Source organism: Equus caballus, chromosome 6 (assembly GCF_041296265.1).
Source record: "Equus caballus isolate H_3958 breed thoroughbred chromosome 6, TB-T2T, whole genome shotgun sequence".
Classification (NCBI taxonomy): Eukaryota; Metazoa; Chordata; class Mammalia; order Perissodactyla; family Equidae; genus Equus; species Equus caballus.
Genome location: NC_091689.1, coordinates 1279291 through 1306554, shown reverse-complemented (window position 1 = coordinate 1306554; position 27264 = coordinate 1279291). Strand labels below are relative to the sequence as shown.

The window sequence follows — 27264 nt, the reverse complement described above, 5'->3', positions numbered from 1 at the left end:
AAAACCAGAGCAAAATGACCTATATATAAGGATGTCTTTGGTTTGCAAATTAACGCACAGGTTTAAGTTCCCTATGGCACTGGGCAATGGGATGACAGGAATATCATAAAGCTTGGGGAAGAGAGGAAGGGGATGAGATCTCACTGAACATATTTGGAAAAAGTAAATCAATTCAGCTCTCAAGGGCCAGGAGCTCAGCTTAGTGAGCAAGAATTTGGGGCCGACAGGGCAAGCAAGTGTAAGGCAGGTGCAAAGGAAGAAAGATAATAATTGCTGAATAGAAAATATTCAACGTCAAGCCTGAGACCTAAGAGTATGCATGTGCCCCTGAGCACACAGGGAAAAGTCAATGATTTTAAAGGACAAAAACCAGCTGGTGGTACTTCAAGCCAAGATATCTCTTCTACTAAAGGCCAAAAAAAAAAAAATCGCAATGGTACACCTAGGAAAGTTCTTGTGTGATTGTCGTGAATACTAGATGAGCTCATTATGCCCAACCCTATCACAATGAATACTAAATGAACCATAATGATGGGGCACTTAAAATAAAGTATTACCCTGTAAAAAGTTAGTGCTAAAAGAGATAACTACTCTTTTCAAGAGGGTCAGCCACCATGCGATGGTATTTTAAGTTCTTCTGTTACACTAAGGACTTCTCTTACTACAGATATATTAGCACACGGGTCAAAAAGGAGAGGAGAGGTCATTTTGATTTTTTTTTTTTCATTTAGGCTGAGAAAATCATGTAGTCCCTCTTACCTTTACAACCCAGTGCCCTTTCATCCTTTCCCTTTTAAGCACAAATCAATCCCGCGCTGAATTAAATTGGTGACATCACGGGCATTAATTGGACAAGTGGAGTCACTTTGGAGTCCCACCTCTCCTTTTATTGACAATGGTTCTATGAGTTGGTGCCTACATTTCACTCAAGGAATCCTGGGAAGAAAGGGAAACTCCTTTACCTGTTTAACCCAAGGGTGGATGTTTTTCTTTAACCTCAGCTCCCTTGTCTGGGCCTCAGTCAGCCCGAGGCATTTTGAAATCTGCTTGTCTGAGAATCCAATTTCCTTTGCCTTTTTCAGGGTTTCTTCTGTAATGGACTCACTAGGATTTAATGAAAAAGAGCTTTAAGTTTGGACCAAACGCAATAAAAAGAAGTGAATTATTCAATTTCAGTAACACCAAAGGCTCCTTATTTTCCACCTGCAACATGTTTAGATCTCCTTTCTTTTTTTTCTCTTGAGGAAGATTAGCCCTGAGCTAATAGCTGTGCCCATCTTCGTCTATTTTATATGTGGGACACCTGCCACAGCATGGCTTGATAAGCAGTATGTATGTCCGTCCACACCTGGGATCCAAACCGGCAAATCCTGGGCCCCAAAGCAGAGCGTGTGAACTTAACCGCTGCACCACCAGGCCAGCCCCATAGATCTCGTATCTTTTTAAAAAGCACAAATAACCTACTAAATCTTCTAGCCTGTATGAAGTCTACTATTTGCAACGCTGGCCTTCTCAAACCTGTGGTTTCCTACTTTCACATCCTATGCACCCTCTTCCCTTATTTCCTGAAAAATGGCTTCTGCATCTACTGTCCTCATGAATTTGCTCTTTTGAAAATAATCAGGGACATCCCTGTTACTAAATCCAAGAACCCGTTCTCAATGTTCATTTCCTCAACCTGTCAGCATATAACACTTTTGATGTTCTATTCTTTAGAAAGATATCTTCCTCTGGCTTCTAGTAAGTTGCTTCTCACCCTACTTTATTACTCACAACAACCATTTACTACTTTTTCCCCAAGGCTCTATTCCCTGTTACCTGCATTTGCCTGGTTACCTTCTCCCCCTCTCTAAATTTAGCCACCATCATTGGCTCAAGTAGCCTAACTAGTTGATCATTTCCAAATCCATAGCCCCTTCTCCAATGCCTGACCTTGTGCTCCAGGTCTTTATGTAGATGAGCTTTAAGAATCATCTTCACCTGGGCTTCCCAACGCCACATCAGACTGGGTATCCTCTCGATAAACTGTCTCTACTCACTAATATCACATATCTGTCTACATTAAGCAGATAGTTTTGTGGATTTGTGATTATTTTCCACTCCAGTCAGATCTGTCTCCTCGCTTTCCCCATGCTCATTTCCATAGTCTAGACTGTATTCAAGTTGGTTCTCTCACCTGTAATGTCTTTGACATTCCTTTTACCTACCAACTGCTCTCCAACTCACAGCTACCCTTCAACGTCAGTGGAAGTCAAATGCCATCAAAGCCTTCTTAGTCTGCCCTACCCACACTGATCTTCCTGTACTCTTAGCTGAGTCTTGCATGGAGCCAGGGGCATAGCTGGAACCCTATGTCATCATCACCAATATTCTTAATGTTTCTTAGCTTTTACTCACCAACCAGACTTTTCTTTCTGCTAGATTCAAGTTCCACAAGAGCAAAGACTGCAGTTGGCTCATTTATCAAACCACTCCCAAAGCCTAGCGCACTGTCTGGCCCACAGGCGGCATTCAATAGATATTTACTAAATGAATGAAGGAAACTGTAACTCTGTAGCTTTTTTATTTTATAGAAAGGACAAAGGTGTTATTGAAATCAGCTTGTAACTAGAATTCAAAATGCACACAAAAATAATTTGTAAAGGGTCAAGGTACAGAAGAATAAAGTACTACTGTAAAAACATCTTAATCAAATATCTGTGGGCCAGCTATTTCAAGTCAAGCTATTTTAATAGCCAATACAATGAAATTCAATTATAACAGTTTTATAGGGAAGACAACGAAATTAAAATATAACAGTGTGTTTTCAGAAAACCTAATGATAACTAAAGCCTTTTCATTGAAATTCTGTTAATAGACTATAGTTGAATTAAATCTATTGCATTTTTGTTCATTCTATTCTTTAATCTTCTTTATTTAATTAATTCACAGTCTGAGTCTAGAGAAGAGTGAATCAAGCTGGTGTGTTTAATCTGTTTCTCTAGCTTTTTGGTATCGGTACTATTTCGAAGATTTATAGCAATAGCTCTTCCTTGTCAATTCACTTTTTCTATTGCACCTAAATTCCCTTCTGTCTCTCAAATCAATTTATTTCTCCCAATGAACTTAATGTCTTCTCTTTTTCCCATTTTGAATTTTTAATCTTCTGAAGAATTTGACAAGCATTCTCCCAGAGCAACACATTTTCCTGTGAAATTTTTGAACACAATTGATTATTAAATACAATTAGCCATTTGCTATACATGCCAAGCACCGTGCTACATGCTCTAGAACCATGCTGTCCACTATGGTAGCCACTAGCCACATATGACTATTTAAATTTGAATGTTAATTAATTAACACTTTTTAAAATTAAAATTTTAGATCCACAGTCACACTAACCACATTTCAAGTGCTCAATAACCACATATGGCTAGTGGCTACTGTATTAGATGGTGCTGATTATAGAATATTTTATCCTCACAGAAATTTCTACTAGATGGTGCTGCTTAAGAAGATACAAAACAATACTTGAGACAATGGAATGATAGTGATTCAAAACATTTTATGGAGAGATAAGCTATGTGGTGCAATGTGAGGTCAGAGAAAAGAGATAATAATGTGAGTGGTTGTAGCTGAGACATACTATGGCAGTAGACAGATGAGAACAGAGCCATAAAGAAAGTTCAGCTTTATATGGATGAAGGACTTGATGGATGTACTGTAGGCAAGGGCGACTTCCTTTGCAATAATTTGAGGGCAGCAGTGGGCATGGCACGTATAGGAAACATACTGAGGATATGCAGTTGTAAAAAGTTAGCAGGAAATTGTAGGTGGTGAAGGTGGTGCGATACTCAATGTCATTCTTTCATTAGTGTTTTAACACTTAGTGAATATGTGCTGTGCATCAGACTCTGTGCTACCTATTTTAATGATGGAGAAATCAAATCAAATCTCTACGTTTACTAATTATACTATACTATATATTCTATAAATATATACTATACTATATTACCAATTACTAATATACCTCAGGTCAGAGTATATTAGGAAGCAAACAAATAGCCATAGAGGTGTCTGCACTGTGAGAGGTGCTATGAGAGAAATGTACGCAACAGGAGGCTGTGGCTCAGAGGAAGCACTCCCAGATCCTGCTGAGGAGGTCTGGAAAGGTTTACCAATAGGTGACTGCCAAGCTTCGGAGGGCCTTCAAAACACCCAAATTTATGGTTACCTTCAGTTCGCAAAAAAATTTTTTGAGAAAAAAGCAGAGGAGGGATTTTTTTGTTGTTACTGCTATTTATTCTAGAAATGTGTATTTCCACTTTCCTTGCCAAGACTATGTTCCTAAACCAATTGCTCCTTTCTTAATGTGCAAGTGTGTATTCAGCCTCAAAGTGGAAGTGCTTACAAACACGCTATCTTTCTAAATTAGAACTTTGGATGATGTTCTTTTTAAATAAATATCTTCGTGAGTCTCACGGAAGATCTCAAAGCATGTTAATGTATACATGTGTGGGGAAAGGCTACACGTTTTCTCCATGATATGTAATTTTATTGAAAACATAGGTATGAAGCTTGTTAGGTGGAGAAATACTGTACGTGTAACATTGAGCCAATTCTTACCCATAGATTTTTCTAGCTACTTCCTAGAACATTTCCCATCATTGTGGGATAGCAGTAAAAGAAAAGACAAGCAAAGAATAAATAGATCTTCAATGAGACATTCCCTTATTATCACAAAAACTATCTGAGGCAAAAGCTATATATGTTATTATATCAACAACCACACTGACTTAAATGACTAAAACCCTAACCCTGACCCACAGAGGTCTGGACACACTTAAGCAACACACCTTGAAAAGAACCATCACACCTATAGTTATGACTGTGCACCAGCACAACCACAAGTCCTTCAAGCCCAAAGACAACCAGAAGCAATGTATTTATCTTTAGCTCTTTTGGTCACGTTTTTTCTTTATTTTTTTTTTTTGCCTTGAATCATTTCTTTTTATTTCTTCTTATATCAAGTATCAGTCAGTTCTTCAAAGGTTGCTATATTGCTTTAAATGAAAATCACAGATAACGGTATTAAACAAACTAAAAAAGAAGCCATTTAGATTTATCACGTTTCTATTAGGAATGCAATAAATTTGCATTTGTTTTGTCGACATTTAGCAATGCAGTCTTTTCTATTGCTGAAATATGCTAGTTCCTCTTATTCTCTTCCACCAAAAGAGTCCAAGAGAGCACATAAAGACCTCTCCAGCAAATACACACAGTCTTGCTCCCCCACCCACCAAATAAAACTGGACTCTTACCAATAAAAAAATTTTAAAAAGAACAGAAAAGGAAGGCTGATTGACAGATTTTGCCTTGTGTATAAAAAAATAAAGTGAATTAATTTTGTGCTCAGCTCTGGTGGGAAAAATAGTTATCTGTCACTAAGACTAATTCAGTCGTTCCTGCTCCCCATAGCATCCCCACCCCAGAGAGTTTTTCATTATTTAAAGGGGATGCCTGAGAAGAGCAACAGTAACACAAAACAATGAATCATGAGTGAAAGAATTTCAGAACGGGGGTGAAAACTATTTCTCCCTAGGTGCCGGCTCACATCATACCAGGAGAGAGATCTGAAACAGACGCAACGAGTTAGACCCGCAGGGCACATGGTTTAAGCTCACAAGCTGATTCTTAGAATATTTTCTTGGTGAGCCAAATACTGCTTTAACTTTTGCCCAATATTCAAACAACTAGATCAATAGCATGATATATTTTTAAACACCTTGAAAATTAGGGTGTATTAAATTGAATTTGGCATATGAATAGATTCATGTTCATCTTGAATGCAAATATTGGGTAGGTCTGTTCATTTAAAGTTCAAAGTGACATATCTTCTATAGTATTTCATTCATAGTCTCTCTGGCTGTTAATTTCTACTCTTTAGACATGTTCATGAAATATTAGTGCAAAGCACTTTGCAATCCTCCTCACCAGGAAAAACAGATGTTGATTCTGACCTACCGCGGCAATCACAGAGACATAGACAGGTGAGACCCCTTCCCACATTCATGGTGCCCTATCTCTATAGGGTACACCTAAAAACCAAAACAGGGGACACATTGCCACTCTATATTTCCCTCACTCACTCTGTCTGCTGCTTCTGCATAACAAAAGGCTGGCTGGCATGTCACTACACACAGAAGAAAACTGACTTTATTCCCTACTTACTCTAATGCAAAATTTTACTTTGAGTCCCATTATAATAAAATAAAAGAAGAGACAGTTTGAAGACACGATTCATTAGCTTTGGGCCAGTGATTTAGATAAGATTAAACCACTTCAGAGTCAAATACAAGATGAATAACCTTAAGTGAACATAAAGCTCATTTAACAAGATGGAGATTCAGACACATGCTCCTCATCTTTATCTGCCCATATGGGGCTGCCCTCCATTTTGTCTACCAAAAAGAACTTCCAGCAGAGTGAGATTTTTTTTTAATCAAGCTGGGTTAAAGCTTATTTTGGGGGCAGGGCCGTAAGGTTTCTATTTTTCCAAAGGAAAATGAAAACCTTCCTTTGGAACAAACTCAAAACAGAATAATTACTAAAAGAAATATAAATGCTGAATTCGTAATTCAAAACTGCTTGTGAAGCCCCACTGGGGAACGCTTCCTTTATGTTATATTGTAAATCAAGGGAGCATTATACCAAGTGAGAAATGTGATCAGCTGAATGGAGCATATTGCCCTAAAGCACACAGTTTTAAAAATACGTATAATAAATAAATCACCCCTCTGTTATTTGATATGTATTTGTGTGTACTAGTATGTTGATATTTATCTTTACTCCTTTGAACATGAAAACATTAAATCTATATTTCAAAGCTGTCCTCTTAAATATGCTATAAGCACAAGTTTTCTTTCTCCTACCAGCTTTCCTGGCTTTCAGAGTTCAAGGGCAAACTCTTCAGAGGTTACACTTTCATCATGGCATAATAGAATCTAAACAATAAAACAAAGAAACACCAAATAGCCATGATGCTGGCGTTTCCATAATCTTCAGTTTCTCTCTACTTAGCAGTACAAAATGACAGTCTGAAATTTTAGAGGGGGAAAAACATCTTAAGAACAGACAATCAGACTTTTATACACTGCCGTAATCTAACGGTTAGACCGCGTGCCTCGGCTTCCACAGCAGGTCGTCTCTCGTGTGCTCTCTGGTTTTGTAAACAATACAAGCCTTTCTTCTCTCTCTCTCTTCAACTTCCAATGTAGATTATGTTGTTGTTGGTTAAAATTCTACCCCGTCATCTCTGAAACTTCCTCCACTCACACTTAGTCTTCAATAATAAATGATAAAAGGAAATGGAATAAATTCCCCTTAATGAGGAAATTTTCAGCTGGCTTAGAGGAGCTGGGGAAATCTATTAACCGAGTGGCGGAACGCCCGCAGCACTGCAATTACCAGGGGAGCCAGCACACTTCACACAGTCCTCTCTTCCACTTCACTGGCTTTTATCTGATCCACCAACTCACAAGTAATACTAAACAAATTTCCCTCCAGATTGCACAAGCTCTAATGTGAAAATGAGCACTCCACTTGGCCTACAATTATGGGATGGGCTTGCAATTTTATTACCTTCTTTTAAAAAATCCCCCAAAAGGCAGATGCTGGGAAAGCACCAGGGCTGATGCTCAGTAATGACACCTGCTTTACTAAGAGAACTGAGTAAGATATCTGTTCTCTGCCCAAGACCCCTCACCAGCCTCTCTCTGGAGCTTTGCACAGCTTCACTGATTATTTTTGGCATTTCACAGGTTCGAGACCATGCCACAATCACAGGAATGCAATCAGTCGAGAAGTTGTCCTCTCATCTTTTCTTTCAAGGAGACAGGTTGTTACCTCTTTCCTTAAGAGAAATGCAAAAGATATTTTTCAAAAGCAGCAGTCGTGTTTAAAAAAGCAAAAGATAACACACAGGCAATGGTAAATGCTACTATTGTCTCTTAATGTTTGAGAGCACCATGCCTTGTTTCTGTGCAGCAATGAGGTCTTTGGAGGGATTATAGAAAACCTCAATCTTTCTCTCTCACATGCAGGACAAGCAGTACCTAGAGCCAATGTTCATGCATAAACATGCTATCATGAAAACTGTCTCTTAGGATCTGGTTCCATTTAGTCACAATAATGCCATAATATCTCAAGTGTTGATTTTAAAGGGATGGCACACTTAAAACTATATTTCACCTTAAAGGCTATTAACAACAAATAAAAACAAAGAAGAAAACCTTATGAGAAATTGATACTGTAGATATTTTGAAGTAGACAATTTTTAATTTCTAAATACTATGTTCATTTTTTACCAATCTTTAGTGATCCCAATAATGCAGAAATATTGTGATATTACTTTCAATCTAGTAAGGCCACTTATATACTATTGATTACAACATAATAATTATACTCAATGAATATCAAATAATAATAATGGGGAAAATAACCTAACATAGGTTAACTATAATTTTTGAGCTTTAATAAATTACATTTTGTATCTCAGGGATTCTCAATTGAAAATCCTGTGACTCTCTCTTTCTCTGCCCTTGATTTGGTAATGATGAAAAACAAACCACCAAATCACAATAGTAAGTCACGTCTATTAGTGTATAAGAAAGTGTTCTGTTATACTCTGCTATGTTCAAAAAAGTATACTTCTGCTAATCAAATAGCTTTCACCTGATCAGACTGAACTAAAGGGCAGAGTCCATACTATGGACTATTGCTTCTGTTATTTCTGATTAATAAATTTATTTATAGCTTTAAATCCATTCAATGTATTCTTTGCCCAAAATTAAGAGATTATATCAAGTGAGCAAAATCCTGGGTTTTCCCATGAACATAGGTTTCTTAATATGTCTGGAATTTAAATCCAACAGATTAAAATAAAATACTGTATGAGGCCTCAGTAGAAAAACTGAGATTGAATGAGCATCCTTTGATGTTTTAAAATCTGTTCTTTTCACAAATAAGTTTATTTGGAAGCACTATATTTTAAAACCTCTCCATCATCTTTGTTTAAAGCAAATCATGTTTGCACAGAGTATTTTTCCAAATGTCACATATGTTGTCCCAAGCAACAAATGTATAACTTTCAATATATAACTTTCTTTGACTTCTAGAAACTATTCCTTAGAATCTTATTAAAATAAACTGCTTAACTGAATCCTCTCTACTGATAACCACTGCATAGATTTTTTTCTTGCTGAGAAATGTAAGCCTTTTCTAGAAAAAGGGAAAATTAGAAGCCATTTCTAGGATGATGTGAAAAAACTCTAGAATTAAATTCCCAGTGACATATCACATTAGATCTACGTTAATTTGAGGATTACTACCTACCTGGAAATCAAACACCTTTATCACTGAGGGTTTTTTGAAAGAAGACATAAAAATGAACATTAATACCCATGATAACAAAAATTTCCATCTACTTCATCTAATGACTATATACTCAAGAAAAATTGAATAGCTTACTCTTCAAGCTGCCTAGAGCAAAGGATGGTTGATCAGATTAGTCAGTCCACTGGCTAAAGAGGAGGTGGTGGGATAGGGCATGAGGCAGTATGTGCAATATCAACATGGCCATTACACCATCATCATTATATTTACACAGGCAGATAGCACCTACCTCCGATTTCAACCTCAGATAGGCAAACAGCGCTGGCCGAATCTAGAGTCAGCCCCCAACTATGCTGAGAAAAAACCTCAACAATCAGATGAAATGATAAACTTGTAAAGTGTTTAGGACAATGCCAAGCAGATAATAAATGCTTCATAAATGCAAACGCCAGAGGACGAGGAAAAGGGGAGGAGCAGACACATTTGAGGAGACAGAGGAAGAGGAGCGTAAAGTGGAATAAAACTGGCAAGACACCTCCATGTGGCCCCAGCACCTCAGCTCTTCTGGGTCTCTTCCCTCTCCTCTGAAGCATCCCTGAATCCATGCCTTGGTGGCGAGGGTCACCACACTTTGTACTCCCTGCACATCACAGTTGGTCTGCTGGACAGAATGCGCGCCCAGGTGTTTCTCTGCTGTGGGGTGGCACAGCTGCTGCCCTACGCTGCTCAGGGCAGACATCATGAACTTAACTCCAAGAGCAGATGCGGAGGCCTTGTGCCCCCATGAAGGCATCCCCATGAATGAGCAGTGAAACGCTGCTGGAGGGTCAGGGAGTGATTATCTAGCTTCTGCAATTAGAGCTCAGGCTTTTGTTTTTTCTTTTTTTTAACTAGTGTGAATCTGAGACGTAGACATATAGTGTGAGTCACTAGTGAGGTCAGAAGACATAACCTGCTTTCCGCAAATCAGATCAATGGGTTTCACTCAAGTGTCCCACCATCACGATTCCTACTCTGCATTCAAAATAACAGATACCCACATACTTCGAGTGTACGTGAATGTCCACAGACTGGAGTGGGGAAAACAACAAATGGTATCATAAACATATATCACAATAAAGTAGCGTGAAAATTATAACTTCTGATTATATGTTGTATATGTTATATGTAAGAAAATATATTTTTTTCTTTCCCTAAATTACTTTTATAGTTAATACATTTTAAGGCTAAAGTTGTTCACTGTTAATTTTTTTCTACCAGAAAGTATAAATTATCATTGGAAAGTAGAGTACTGACCCTTCTTCTTACAGCTAAGTTTTAACAACTTTTAGGTGACACTTCCCCTAGAAAATATCAATCAAATACAAGTACAAAATGTTCTCGTCTGGTTTTGTCACGCCTCATGAGCAAGTTAAATAAAAAGTCAATAGAAACTAACACATGTAGGAGAGGACAATCAGAGGGAGTGTTCCAGCTAAGGTGACACCTGCATTAATACATCTGCCTGAAGTTTGTGGCTGCAGGGAAATGGCCAACCTTACGGAGCTCAATTTAGCACTTGAATGCCCATGTGGAACTCACCAGGGTTGCCCTAGATTGTTTTCCCAAGCAATATGCACATCTATGATTTGTCAGCACTCACCAATGGATGCAGTGTATCACATTGAACATAGGGATACTTGGATGAAAATTAGGCCCTACAAAGGTGTACCTTTTAAAAAAAAAGTGTACCTTTTTATACTGCATTGACTGTAGCAGTAATTGGCAATGAAGGGGCAAGAGAACGTTAATATTCTCAGAATTAAAATAGTAAAAAAAATCATATGAAGCCGATATAAGATTGGATAAAGGCAATTTCTGGATAAATTTGCACATTAATCCATAATAAATTAAGTATATGTCAATAATTAATAGAGAAATAGATACAAATCTTAGCTTCCCATACTTGTATGGTATAAACTGTATCACAATGGTCATATCCCCTACTTTTGAACATCTAAAGTGTATGAAAACAGATTCCTTTTAAACAGTAATCTACAATGTTGCTAACATAAATAGTAGCATTCTTGGGGAAAAAAAACAGAGAGCAAAATAGCCCATTCAAGGAAAATTGCTCAAATTGAATGAAATGCGGAAGAACAAATAGTTACAAATGGCGGAAACATTACATTTGGTGATTTAACATGGCACAGGCCAAGCAGAGGCTGGCTGTCTCCTTTAAGCTAATCACTTGGAGGCAGGATTGCAAACTTAATTCAACTTAGTTTTAGCCAGTGAAAGAGCAAAACTATACAATGTAGGCAGGTATAATAAAATCCTCGAGCTAGATATGTCAGTCAGAAATAGCTAAAGTACCCAAAAATCAAAATAAGGAAGTAAAAAAAAGTGCTATAGGCAGAAGATAAGCAGATGCTCAAAGCTAGTAATTAGCAGTCATATTTTTTTCTTGCCTGTTCACTTTTTTTTTTTAAGTATCATGATTGTCTTTCAACCTAAAATTGCTAATCCAACTTGACAGCATAAATAAAAATGTTTGGGGTGCAATATCCTGAAATAGCTCCAGTGCACAAACAAACTTTATCATAGGTGACTTCCCTCTTTACTGACAGGAAAAGGGGTTCAACTGAAAGATCCTTGTACCTGTGTTTGTCTATTAATTACTAATATCATTGAAACCTCCACCATATGTGCTGATTCAACATTGACAGGACGATCATTCCTTTATCGACTACTATTACCATACTGCAAGTGTCTATTGTATGTAATCTTAATGCCTCCAGATGTTATATAATCCACCTTTCCACACACTAAACATACATAAATAAATATATGTATATGTGTGTATACACATACATATATGTGGATATACATGTTTGTGTGTATAATATGTAGTTAGAAAATGTGATGATTATTATCTTACACTTGAAAGGCATTCAACATTGTTTGATTGAATCAAAATTCAAGTCTCTGTATTAACAGAGTTCTAAATCCATTATCTTATTATTTTAGGAAATCAGCTATATCAGGAGAACCTAGTTGATGAAGACATTCGATATATTTATCTATTCAATTTATACCTCCAGGCCAGATTTATTTGCATGACTAAAGTTGAATCTATGTACTAGTGGGGAAAGGGTTACACGTGAGATTTTTGTAGTTTTCAACAGATCAAAATGAGCATATTTTTCTTCTAGTGAGTATTTATGCAAATACTATATGGGAGGAGCACCATGTATGAAAGAGTTGGTGTTGGTAATGAGTGAGTGTGGGAAAAATAGGCATACTAAAGTCTAGATAGCTCAGTAGTGAAGGCCAATGGATAGAACTTATGCAAATGTTGCAACTCTAGTAAAAGTTCTGACAGATTTAACTTTTCTTAAACTCCTTACAAAGTGATCTGGTAACATGAATAGATCAAACATCTAAATCCCAATGCATACGCATAATAGGCGTTGGAAGCCTACATGAAACCCTACACTGGAGTCCTACAATTCTCATCACATTGAGGAAAGAGAAACTTTTCAAAACCTAAAGAAATCCACTGTAAAATACATTATCACTCTAGATCTATTAATGCCACTACACTATCTTATAAATTTGGGACACTGCCTAGGCCAGTCAGCTTTCCAGCATGCCCTTGGGCAGCAATAAAGAATTTAAGAGGAAAAGGAGAAAGTCCGTGAACTCAGATAAAGAGGAGAAACTTTTGCTGAAGCCGCGTGAATAATGGTTATCACCTCGTGGTAAGCTTGGACACAGCTCTGGAAGCCTCACCAGGCTGCCATTGCTATGCTCACGAGTTGGGGACAGCAGACTGAATTCGGACTGCAGCAAGCACTCAGAGGTGGGATGTCAAGCTGATTATTCTAACACCATCTAACTCATCTCATCACCCTAAAGAAGGCTGCGATTCCATACATCATCCTCAGCATGATACACGTTTATCTCCACTCTTCAAAGATAGGGATTTCTTACTACAATTTCCACTTTCTCATAGATGTGGAAAATCCATCAGTTATTTCCATAATGCCAACCTTGTTACAATCATTATTTTGTTTTCCCCTCTCCAGTCTGCAGACATTCGCCTATATATTAAACATGTGGGTAGATTCAATTTAAGAGTCGAATTCTGGATTTCATTTCAGATGACTGTATGTAAATATAAGGCATAGACTGGCCATCAATTTGAGTGATATTCTCATCCTCTACTAGAAATATGTTTACTGGATTTTAGAAGAATTTTAGCATGATTAACAACTGTAGAGTGGGAAATTTTGTTCATTAGCATAATGGAGTGCTATTGATCTTTTGATAAGAATAGCATTTTACTAGCTATCACTGCTTCCTTTAAAACAATAGGTCTCATATAAAAACAAGTGACAATGCATCATAAAGAAAATTAAGAAATGTACATTGCAAAATATATAAGCAAACGCAAATGGTGACTCTGAAAATGAGTATTTAAATACATATATCCAAAAATCACAAAATACTCTTCATTATAATAAGTAGCATTTTCATTTTTAGGGGGAAAGAGGGAAAACCTTCTTGGGCACTCATCATGTGCCAGCTGTCCTTTACACTTAGGTTATTTAAGCTTCACAAGAAAAACTATAGAGCAGACATTAGCAGGAAGAATGTAAGGCTAGAGAGGTGAGGGAGGTGATGCACCCATGACTCACAGTGGGTAAGACCACACGCCATCTGTCTGATGGGCTCCACAGCCTGTGCTCCTTCCAATGCACAAGGAAGGAACCAGGCGAAACTTAACCCATGTCTAGCACTCTACACTTCATCTTCTTTAAGTTTCTCCTTTTCTTGCAACTGAGATCCCCATTGCCTATTTTCCCAGGGAACTATAAGAAAAGTGCAAAGGGACCTGAGGACATTAGCACCAGAGATCTGTTGAGGCAAGAGACTTGAGGGTCCTCTCATATCACACCAAACAAATAGCTTCCTCCTGGGCCCATACCAGAAGCCAGCCTTCCCAACACTGGAGCAGTTGAGATCTTGAAACAAAGTGAACCACAAACAAATACAAGTGAAAAAGACAACTGATCTTCTTAACCCTTCTCTAAACTGGCAAAATATAATTCACCCGCATAATGCCAACCGTTAATAGACAGCCACTGTTAGTGTTGGAGCAATATATGCCTTGATGACTAAGCCTCTCTGGATATTTAGAGACTGAGAAAAAGTAGAAGACGTCACAAACCAAGCTAATGGTGAAGATAATCAAAACGGGACAAGAAAACTCAAGTCCTGCACACTGACATTCTATCAGCGGCCATATCCTTTCTACTTCAGACCCCTAGGTGCCATAGAATGATTGAGACAGGTACCTTCAGTGGTCATCTATTCTTATTTTATTTATATAACACCTCTAAATCATTATTGAATTGCTATGCATACATTTACAATACTCCCCCCAAAATGAGTTAAACCGTAAAGTAGCACTCAGATAATAATGAGTTCAGGGTTTAGGCTTCCTAACACCAAGGATTATCTGTTGAGTTCTTGAAACAGCAGATAATTGTAAGTTTAACTTTTTAGAAACTTTAAAGTTATTAAAAGTTTTACATAAGAAGTGTTTAATGTAGATCCTTATGAACAATAGAAAATATCTCTATTTACAAATATATTTATACTAGAAAATGGAGATGGAAACTGTCAAGTTATCAGCAAATGTACGCAACAGGATTTGGAAGTCAGAAAGATATTATAAGCAATCTGTAACGGTGACTCATTCTAATCCTCCAGGCCTCTTTATCACTATCAATACACACATTTCTGCTTAGCTAGAATCTCAACCTGCCTTCTTGTTATGACAAAAACTATTCAATTAAAACATTGAATTTGTCCAAAAATCAGAATGTATAACAAGTGGAAATTTAAATCACAATAACATCTGCTGTATTTCACCCCAGGTCTCTCGACTGCTACAATTGGGATACTGTAAGTTTCTAGCACCCTCATGTGGTCTAATTGGAGCAGTTTCATAGGCACTTGAAATCAGTTGTGTGAAACTGAAAACAGTGGAACAGACTATAATTCAACATGGTAGTTCTGCTGAATTCATAAACCAAGAAAGGAAACCTCAAGTCAGTAAATTTCTAAGATGGATGTGTACACTCGACTCTTAACTTCTTTGCTATCTACTGTTCATTTTATGTGATCAAGAGAAAGGATGGCTTACAAGCAACTAGGGCTAGTTTCATTTTTGGCATATTGGAATCCCCAGTTTTTAAAACCAAGCATTTGCTGTGGGCAAATTGTTGAATAGATGAAAAAGAACCTCATCTTCTCAACAAAAAGCAAGTGTTTTTAGTTCCCAGTTTGTGTGTATCTTGTTTAGGTAAACACAGCAACCCAACTGTATGTTGCAGTTGCTAAACAGTTGAGAAATCAGGGCTTTGAGATCTTCCCCAGCTGTCCTCAACAGCATTTTTAGTGATTAATTTTCACAAATCATTTGAGAACAATTTATACAAACAAAATTTTCCCTCTCTAAACACAAGCCCAGCCTTGTAGGGGAGACATCTTTCCAAGAGTAGTGTATTTCCTTAAAAAGGAGAAGCTAAAGAAGATTATACAGTATTCCTTAAACTGGTAAAAAATGTTCCTCTCATCAAATATACATGCTTAAAACCTATCCACGATTTCATAAACCTGAGGTGCCCCAACAAACGGTCTTCCTACAAAAAATAAAAAAGTAGATTTTAAAGCACTGACACTATCAGAACATTCTGAACATGAAATGAAATTTTAAAATAATTGGCCATGAAGGAGATAAGAAATGTAAATTAGTGAGAGGTAAAGAGTTTACTAACAGAAACTTGAATGTGGCTGATTTGTGTGCTGGACTGGAAGTCCCAATGTTAAAAATATCAGCAGAATACAAGAAGAATATATTTGCTCATCGATATACAGCACTGTAGGTTGATATCAATGTGGGTTGATATTAAAAGAAAAAAACAGACTTCAGAATTCAAACAATGTATAGAAAACAGGAATATTACTCAATTATTGATTAATAAATTTAAATCTTGGTAATGTTTGGTAATTAAATGGCACATGAACTCATAAATGTACACTGATTCTCATAAATTCAAAATACCTAATAAAAATCTCACTACGTTTGATGGCAAAGGCGGGGATAGGGGATAGTTCAAAATAGTAGCAGAAATCTTTCAAAAGTTAAACATCTAAAAACTGCCATTTCTTCTGGCTACGGCTACTGCTTTCAACCTTGGCACTATTTACCTCACTGAAGAATAATTTTGGCCAAATGCTTAAGGGTAAGTGGAAGACTATTCAAAAAATGCACAGAAGATATCTGGAGTGGACCAAAGCAACACTGGCTTACCTGTTGAGCCCTTTCAGTGTCTTTTCCATGTTTAAAATGTCACGCATCTTATACAAAAACCACTTGTCAATGGATGTGAGCTTCATAATCTCATCAAGAGACATGTTGTCTTCCAAGGCCTGCCAAAAGGAGAAGAGAGACTTTCTCGGGCAAACATTTTGTAAATGTCTTATTTGGTTGAAAACATACAGCAGCCACTCCTCTCCATGTGCCCCAGAGAGCCTGAGGCCATAGACTGAGATATAAATCATGAAACTGGCATCATATCATTGACGTTCCTCTCAATCAACCTACAGATACTGGCAACCATATCCACCATGGGATACAGAGCAGGTGCCTCAGTTACTCAGAGTGGTGTGTGCTCAGAAAAATCTCCCTAACAGGCTGAGCCACCCTCTCTTTATGTGACTGTATTACCAATTACATCCTCAATTTGGTACATCTCTCTGGAGTTAAGCAGAATCTCTTAAAACAAGAGTTAAGCCAAATTGGTAAGAAAATCTAGAATCATTATAATGATCATTTGGCTTGTATTTTGGATAATTACCCTTGAGCAAATAGAGTATTTTTGTCACTTCATTCCACATTCACAAATTAGTCAGTGAGAATTTATGGATCAAATCTGGCTGGGTGTTATTTCTCCAGACTATTTCCTCACAGACTTCAAACAAAAAATTATTTTGAATCAGTAACTACAACTTTTGCGCTGACAGGCATTTTATGGAATCCTAATATAATCCAAAACAACGCAGCAATAACCAGTTCCGAAAGGCAGCCCAGTCTTTTTCTCAAGCTTACTTTACCAATTTCTCAAAAGTAAAATTACAAGTATGGGTTTAGGCTGAATAGAAAAAGCAACTGAAAGAAGAGAGAAACTCTCAAAACCAAACCTTCATGTTCAAAAGATGTCTACTCTTATTCTTCACTATTTTTAGATCTATATTTACACCCAAAGAAACATAATAATCAGATAACATTCCAAAATAACATATTTTAAAATGGCATACTATAGTTTTACATCCCAATGAGAAATATATGTAACTAGTAACTCTCTTGTTACATTTCAACCCAGGGAGCTTAATTTTCTTAAAACTTTTACTCATTTCTAGTATTAGAGAGACCATAATTATAGGTGCTGAGATATAGCACAACTCATAATTCTGTTGACTAGAATAAGATGACATCCAATGGGAATACTCAAAGGCATGTTCATTTCATAATCTATTTATGTTTCTTTTGTTTCATTCTCCCTGTAATTATAGCCAGGTTCCCACAGACTGAATATTCTCTGATTTTCCAAGTGATTAAAGGTAGAAGTAGCTGTTGGCCATCAACACTGTGAGGGGGGTAGAACCTTAAGTTAGTGACACTTTTGACAGACCAAAGGAAGTTTTCACACGGTCACAAACAGTAATCACGCTGCTACTGACGGAGGACCTAGAATCGTGTAGTCATTTCACTGCTAGGAAGGACAACTATAGTCACATCCATGGCTGTGCACAGAAAGCAAGATCCTGCCAGTTTTAGGACTTTGTCTTCAAGAACTGCAGCTCTGCCCTGTCACACGGCCGTAATGAAGTTCATATTGACCCCAAACAAGTTTGAAGTTACTCTAATGTTCTCCAAATCAAAAATAATGCCCTATATTCTCCCCAAATCAAAAGAGGTGATGATTCAGTCATCCTGAAATAAGCCTGCTGCAAAAATCAGACCTCAGAGCAAGCTGCCCTTTTCCAAGAATCATGAAAGCAAGCAAAGATTTACACACTCCCTTCAGTCTTTTTCCCCTTCAGCCTTCCTTAGTCCTTACCCTTTGTCAAAATCACCCAGTTCCTGGTTGCTGTGGAAATGAACAGTAATGGTGACCTCTAACAAACAGAAATCAGTTCTTCTCCCGGCACTCTGCCAGACAATAATTTACACCTCAGACCTGCACTTCTTGCTCCTGTGGAGGGGGCTCTGTGCAAGAAAGAAACTCCACACATTTTCCCTGAATTCTCATCCTTTATAAGTCAGTTAAGGAAGAATGAGAGATTTGCTTGAGTTTCACAACCTCACTGGGAACTTGGAAATACTTCACTTTTTCATCTGCCTCAAAATGGCAAACATGATAACTAGACTTACGGAAAAAATCCATTTACTGCCTTTGTCTGGGAAAATGTTGTACATATAGAGACACACATACACAACCACACACACACACAAACATGGTGGATTGCATTTTAAACAGAAGACTGGAATAGGAACAACAGAGAAGATGAAATGGCTCTCTAGAATAACCTCTGATCCTTACTTACTCCACCCGCTACCACTCTCTGTTACTTTGAAAGTCAACATTGAGAAACGTCCATCAAAAGACACTGGTATCTCCCAGAATTTAAATGGAAACTAAATATTCTGCGTTTAGAAACCATAAAGGTGAGCAGAGGACGCATCATACGCAATGAAGGAAACATTTCCTCTCCTTCTTCCCTTTTCTGGAAGACTCTCAATAGACAGACACAGTTGCAGTGAGTTCAAGATCACTGATAGCATTTTTCTGTTGCTACAAAGGCAAATTACGAAGACGAATAAAATTCATATTTTCAAATTACAAAGATGGATAAAATTCATATTTTTAAATTACAAAGACAGATAAAATTCATATTTTCATCAACTCATCCCACATGCACACACGCACAGACAAAATGGTCAGTGGGGTTTTGTGGCTCCAGCATGGTTTGATATTGTTGGAGGATAACGCCTAAGCTTCCTTAAATGTCAAAAAGCCATTCCGGGATTTCTGACCAGGCAGATCCCAGCTGCCCAAGTCACCTTTTATAACATCAGATGAGTCAAAGCTTCAAAACTCTAAGCTTAGTAAACATAAAAGGAGATTAACATGACATTTAATTTGCATAAAAGGGAATTAGTGGGTGGAAGTGAGAAACGTGGGGGTTGTTTGTTCTAAAAGTAAGACCAATAAAATAGTTACATAGAAAAGCCCATAATCATAGAAGTTCTTTATCATATGTTGTTTAAACACAGAAAAAGAATAAAAGATTATTCTAGAGTCTTGGGCAACACATACTAAGTGATACTGTTTTATGCATCTTCCTTTCTAAACTACAATTTTACACATTTTCAAGAAGCAAGTAATGAGAGTGATAGGAAATGACAAGTCAATATTATCAAATCTACTTAAGAGTGTTGATATTATATATGCCAAAAGAGAGGAACACTTTATCTATGCGATCATCCTTTAAAACTGCAATGGGTCCTTAAGTCCAGGCTTAAAGTCAAATAAAAAAGGGTAATTTTTCATTCATTCTAGAATAACCCAATGAAATCTGTAGAAGTCTCCAGTTTAATATTATTGAAGAGCATTAAAATTTTTCCACAAACCCCTAAATTCAAGACCATTTTGTAATTCAGTTTTACTTTAAAGTCCAGCGGACTGTATTGTGAAAAAAAATAGTGGCTCTGGGCCCCTTGCTCCAATTACCTTGGCAATGGCATAGATGCGAGTGCTGGATGGCTCTGCCAGCTCTCTTCTGAGATCTAGGCTGGATGGCCATTCCTTGTTCATTGGGAGACGGGAAGTAAAACCATCTATAGACGGGTGACACATCCGTAAGGCCTTTTGGAAAGTCTCCTCAAAGGTGCGACCAATAGCCATGACCTGCAACACACATTTAAGAACTCATAGTTAAAGAAAGCGCTTATATATTTTTAATTTGTAACAGAACTATAACGGAATATTTTTCAAAACGGATATAGAAACAAAACATATCGGAAGAACACCACTCAAATTTAGCTGTTGTTCTTTTCCATCCTCTCGCCTCTTCTCCATGATTTTGATGAAATGAGTCTTTAACATTAGGTCAGGCTGTTACCACATAGGGAATTTAGCTGTGTTTGCTGAAACTGATGAGGAAATCACCTGGACCTGCCCTGGATCAGAGTATTAAGACAAGGAGTCTGTGGCCAAGAGTATATGGACCCTTCCTTACTAAGATCGTCCCTTTCATGCAGAAGTTCTTTAGAATAGAAAGCAAATGAAGAGAAACCAGACAGCTCTTAACACAAAAACAGAACTATTTCTAAATAGGTATCAGTCAGTATCCAAGCCTGGTTGGCTTTCTTTATAGCTAAGCACTGATATTAATAGAATCTTGAGAATCATAACAAATCGTAACAAATTCTGACAGATTCAAACTTGAATGTAAATGGAGACTAAATTCCCCATGACAAATGCAATGCATCTTCCCACCATCTTTGCAGCTCATTGTACACTAATCAATTAGAAAAACCCTGTGGTTTTTAATTTAGACAAGTTACGAGTCAGAACTAAACTTAAACTGACCTTGAAGCCTGCCTGTTATTTTCAGTAGATGCACACTGTCTTTGAATCTTCTATGGATTGCTATGCATTTTTAGTCTCCAATTTAAAATAATAACAGTCACAACGCTGCCTTCAGTAAACTTCCGTGATTCCTCAAATAGACCTGAATTTCCATCAATGTCAGTTTAGTAATCTTTACCTCAATTGTGCGACAAGATACATATTCAAACATCACTAATGCCAAACAGATAACCTTTTCAAACTACTCCAAATTTAATTAGAAATAAGGGGAAGTTCTCAGGAGGAGAGATAAGCAAAATGTTAGTCCAGCTCAGATGAGCGATTCATGAGGCATAGTTGCATTTGAAGAGTTAGAAAATATGCTCATAGACCTGCTAGCCTAGGTGTGGGAAAGACTGCCAGAAATAAGACATTTTATAGTACTATCAAATTAAGAAAATATTCTCAGAATATTTAATAAAATTTGTATTACATATTTAAAAGTTGGCCCTAAAGTAATTAGTTCTATAAGTAACTCAACATGATTTTTTATTATTTTTAATACACTGTTTTTGTTGTCATTAGTGCCATCAAGTCAATCCAACTCTCAGCAGCCCTGCGTCCAGCAGAGCAGAACACTGCCCCGTCTTTTTGTGTCATCTTCTCACCTTCCGGTGCTCCATCAGACAATGCTATTCATAGGATTTTTGTGGCTAATTTTTTCAAAAATGGGTGGCCACATTCTTCTTCCTAGTCTGTCTAGTCTGGAAGCTCTGCTGAAGCCTGCCCACCATGCGTGACCGTGCTGGTATTTGAAATCCTGGTGGCATAGCTTTCAGCGTCACAGCAACATGCAGCCACCACAGTATGACACCCCACTGACAGGTGGTGTGCTTCCCTGACCTGGAAATGAACCTGGGCCTCTGCAGTGAAAGCACCGAATATTAACCACTAGACCACCGGGGCTGGGTAAGTACACTGTGCATGATGGTATACGGAATACATTCACTAAAAGAGAAGTAAACATACATGTATAATAAATGAATACATAACTGTGTTTGCTCAAAATTTGTGCTTTTTAATACTTTATATTATTAAAATTCACATTCATGAGGTGAGAATTTCACCATTTTTTAGTGGAATAACTATCATGGCTTTCCCTGATTCCATTCTACTACATTCTCATAGCACCTATATGTAAATACAGTATTTTAAATTTTACCACAGCTTAATTCCTATTGCATTTGGTTCTGTTTATATATTCTGAACTTACCAACTGCAGATAATGTGTCACAATTACCTTCATCGTACTCGCCATTTTAGCCTCCTAGTGTCTTGTATGTGGTAAGAACTCAGGAAACGTTTACTAGCCTGAGTTGAACTAAATGTAAGGTGTTAAATACTCACTGTCAACAAAAGTCCCTCAGATAGTAAGCCCTAAATGAAAACATTGCAAAATTATCTCATACTCTTTGGCCTACAAATTTTACTGTCAACATTATGAAAAGGGACACTTCTTTTGAAATGTAAACTGAAGAACAGGTTTTTATTTGAAAGAAGCACTATCAACAAAACTTTTCGTAGCATTTGAGTCCTAATTCTATTGTGAACCTTGAAGCATGATAGAAAAAATAATATTTAAAACGACTATGAAGGAGGAAAAACTACTACTTGGTGTTGTACAACTAGTAGGAAATTTTAATTTAATAGGTCATGTTGTTCCTTATCTGTCATTACTTTAAAACCTTCCAGTAATATCTTGGAAACTAAGGAAACCAAAATAGTAATAATTCTGACTTTCATGTGTGAATCTGATTGATATTAAAATTGATCATAAAATATCTTTTTGTTTTTCTTTTCCCCTGCATTGGTGATGGTTTTAAGTCATATTTTCTGTGAGTAGTGGCATGCGTTTCTGAAATGGCTAGTCTGAGTTTAGGCTACAATCTGTGTCACGGGACAAATGAAGGTCAATATAGAAAGATATGTCATAAATATCTTTTTCCTCTGTACTCTAACCAGCTTAGATACCTAGACAAAGAGACTCAGAGCAGGTACACTGGCCATATAGAGATAAAGATGAGATAAAGTAAGATACATAGATGGATAGATAGATAGATGACAGATAGATGGACTATAGAGATTGAGATTCATGCATACTGCTGGTATGCAACAATTCTACCTATAAACAATGATGATAATATTGATGGAATACATTTATTGGGAGTGCTATGGATCTACCTTAAAAGACATTGCTAAACGTTTACATATATGAATCCTAAACCTTCTGAGAACTCCACAAGGTAAGTATTATCATCTCCATTTTTCAGGTGGAGAACTGAGGTTCACTGTCTTCCACAAGTGTCTCAAGCTAACAAGTGACAACACAAAGAGTCAAACTCAAGTCAATCTGGTTCCAAGGCTCACGGTCTCTCCACTACGCCAAGCCTCCTGGATGCAAAAAGAAATAAACCCCGTGGTGAGGGAGGCAAGAGAGTGACCCTTAGAAGCAGGGATCCGAATTCTTTTCTTTGTTCCTGCACAGAGGAGCACTGCATCTTTGAAGACGGAATAATGAAAAGCTAACTTTAATTTCAAATTTCAAATAGAACATTATGAAAAACGGAAAGGTGCTAAAAGCCTAGGACATTTGCACTAAATGTTTCATAGCGGCTAAATATTGCACTGTACTCTTCTCCACGTAGAATTTCAGAGCTGGAAGGGCCATGCCAGATTTTCCAGCCCAGCCCTCTCTTGTACAGGTGTGGAAAGTGAGGTTCACAGAGGTTAAAGCCACAATTTGCACGAATGGGCTAAAGTTGAATTCTTAACTTCAGTTCAGTGGTCTTTTTGGTTAACCATGTTGTTTTTTACATCATTTTATTTTCTTGATTTGGTTATAAAACACATTACAATTCATTTATATATATGAATGCGTATTTTTTTCATATATGTATATATATTACATACTCACTTATAAGGCCTCTCCTTTTGAATAGAAGCTCTTAGAATTCATTAAATGGTCACTAACAAATGACTTATGTTAACAGTTAAATAAAGAGCTGCTGAAACGCTAGGGAGGAAATGAAATTCCTATATATCCTCCAATCAAGAACCCAGTATCCAGGCAAACAGGATTTTCAGTGATGTCAGGAATTTGACAAAAGAACTGAGAACAAGGATGAAATACAAGTAGAAACCAAGGACTTACCTCTCCTACACTTTTCATAGAGCTACCAATTCGGCTAGATGTCCCATGAAAACGATCAAGATCCCAGCGAGGAATCTTGGTCACCATGTAATCCAGGCTAGGTTCAAAGCAGGCTGATGTCTTCCCTGATACAACGTTCTTGATTTCTGGAAGTGGGATCCCCAGGGCAATCTTTGCAGCAATGAATGCCAATGGGTAGCTATGAAGGAGGCGACAAATTTATTTTTTTTCTTTCAGCAATAAGTATTAAAAAGAGCCCAAAATATAAATTGGTCTTTCTTTGAAATTTTGGTATTAGTCCACATCTAGGTATAAAACAGACCTTATATGAATAGCCACTTATAAAATGAGGCATGATAAAATATAGAGACACAGATCACAAAAGAATTCACTCTGTGCCTGACATGTGGTGCTACAACTCCCAACCTTCACCTCTTCAATCCAAAATCAATAGCTTCCCTGATAAATAAAGTGCTCACTTGTGTATAACCTCCACTAAGATAAAAATCTGCAAAATACTCTTTTGAAATAATATGTATATATCTGCACCTAGGAAGACAGTGGAGTTAGCTGGTATTATGGGGTATGTAATGGTCAGAAAATGTAGTCTTTGCAAGTTTGGGTCCTTGTTCTGTCTCCAAATTATCTTTGAACTTTAGGCTCCTTACAAAACTAACACTCTAGGAACTTGACTATCCTCTGGAATGTCAGTTTTGGTAATTGTACTTGAGAAAATAATTCATAGAACTATAGAATTACATAGGAGTCATTTAGTATAACTCTCTCATCTAAAGATGAGGAAACTGATAGAGACCATAAGTGATGTGTCCAAAATCACAGTCAGCAGAAGAAACAGAATAAAAACTCGGGTCGTCTACTCTTGCTGAGAGCAACGCACCTTCCACCATTTCATGAAGCACTGTGGAGCTACATTAAAATATCATTAGAGGTAAATATTTTGTTCATTGAAATGCCATATGCTAAACATATTAATTGAAACAAAAGGTATTAATTAATTTTCCCCCAGTTATGCTTGCTAGCAGTTGTTAAATAGATAGCAAATTTATTTTTTTTTACAACATTCACCTGTAGAGAAACCCAACATTGTTTGGTCTTGTGGAGTTTTGCTAAAATAAAATACAGTGTATTGAATTCTTGGGTCAAGTGAACTATATTATTTGTCTACCATTTATTATACACCTGAAGAAGCCAGTTGAAGACTAAAATTAAGGATTAATTTGCACTTTTTAACAACATCTGTAAAGTTCAATTAAGAAGAAGATTTTTCGCAGCCTGCATTGAGCGCCCAGATTTTGATTAGTTTATGATTAGCCAGCAAACAAAGCCAGCTAGCAATACCGTTTGCCACAATCTGGCAGCAAGCTCATTAATAATCATGTCCTTAGGGTCCTAAATAATTTGGAGCCAGCACACAGGAATGGCGACTATGGTTTGTAAATGCAGCACAGTCTTCCACTGGCTGTCAATTCTATCTGCGAAGAATTTTCCAATTCTATCTGCGAAGAATCTGCACACCCGTGGTTGACCATTCTTGTCTTACCCAGTGGCTTTCGAGGCCAGGGCAGAGCTGCGGGACAGTCTGGCATTCACTTCAATGATGCAGTATTCCATTGAGGTAGGATGAAGGGCAAATTGAATGTTGCATTCACCCACAATGCCCAAGTGGCGAACGACATTGATTGAAGAACGTCTCAACATCTGAAACTCTTCATTGGAGAGAGTCTGGGCAGGGGCCACAACAACCGAATCACCTGTACATCCAAGCAGCATTCGTTAGTAGATAGTATATCTAAATAATCAGCTTTAGTGACTTAATCTATTTGCATGATACAAGACACAGAACAGTGTCAGGGTTCGTTGGGAAAAGAATTATCTTAAGGTGATGCATGTAAGACACGTCAGGTATTATCCCCTCTGATTCTTGTTTTGCCTGTAGTACTCTGACGCATTATTTACAGAAAGCCCTCTAACCTTTCCCAAGCTCATCCAGCTATCAAGGCTTCAGTCATCTACCTACTGGATTGACATTAACCTCTTTAATTTCCAGTCTCTTCATCTCACATTCTCTCTCTCTCTCAAGTTCTTCCTTCTATAAAATACCATCTCCTCTTCACCCAGACTGGTTCATCCATCTGTTTTCTGTGTCTCATCTCTTCCCATTTTCTCACTCCTCTCCAATCACAGTCCCTTGAATCTTCAATCACCTGGTCCTTAGTCACCATCCCTTCTGCCTACAAACATGCTCAGATCTCTACTGGCTGAAGTAGCCTCCCTCCCAACATTGCCAGACCATCACGAGAACCAGCTCTCTCATTCTTTACATGACTAAACTTCTTGAAAGTTTACCAGTTCTGCTCCTCACTCATTGCCACACGATTCCCTTCCATATGGCTCACATAACCAACTTTGCATTGAAACTGTCCTCTTGCACATTCAAAAAGCCACATTAAATCCCCATTCTTGACCTTTCATAGCATTTAACACAGCTCAAACCAAAGCTTTGATAAAATTTTTTCTTGGATTGGCCTAGTTGGTATTATACTAACCTGGCTTTCTTCCTAACTGTCACTCTTCCTTCATTTTCCTCAACACTCATCCTTCTTCTTTCTCCTGCCCTGGAAATCCATTTCCCAAGGTTCAGTCCTTGACCCTATTCTCTTTCTTTCTATGCCTATGCCCTTGAACACTCAGTCTTTGCTTCCAGTTTCCATTATTTCCTTTATACCAATGACTTTGTATCAACTTCTACATTTCAATCCCTTTTTACTGAATTCTAGTTCCACATTCTTAACCCTCTTCTTGCGAGTTCTGGCCACACCTCAGATTTAGCATTTCTAAATTCTAAGTGATCATCTTTGCCCTCTAGTCTAATTAGTTTCCCTTCCTGAGAATCTATATCTATTACTTGTGGCTATTTTCTCTTTCACTTAGTGACTAATACCCCAGTCTCAGCTCCTTACTTCTCAACAC

The 27264-nt window shown here is 37.4% G+C and overlaps 1 protein-coding gene across 1 annotated transcript in view; it reads right to left on the bottom strand.

Annotated features, from left to right (window-relative positions):
- The window catches only part of CPS1 (carbamoyl-phosphate synthase 1), a 117197-nt gene that overhangs the window by 38203 nt on the left and 51730 nt on the right, over positions 1-27264 (bottom strand). The window contains exons 18-22 of the mRNA XM_001914709.6: positions 25835-26045; positions 24274-24472; positions 20223-20399; positions 16739-16857; positions 963-1104 (exon numbers count right to left, since the gene is read on the bottom strand). Coding sequence (XP_001914744.1) covers positions 963-1104; positions 16739-16857; positions 20223-20399; positions 24274-24472; positions 25835-26045 — 848 coding nt within the window. The remainder of the gene's footprint in view (positions 1-962; positions 1105-16738; positions 16858-20222; positions 20400-24273; positions 24473-25834; positions 26046-27264) is intronic.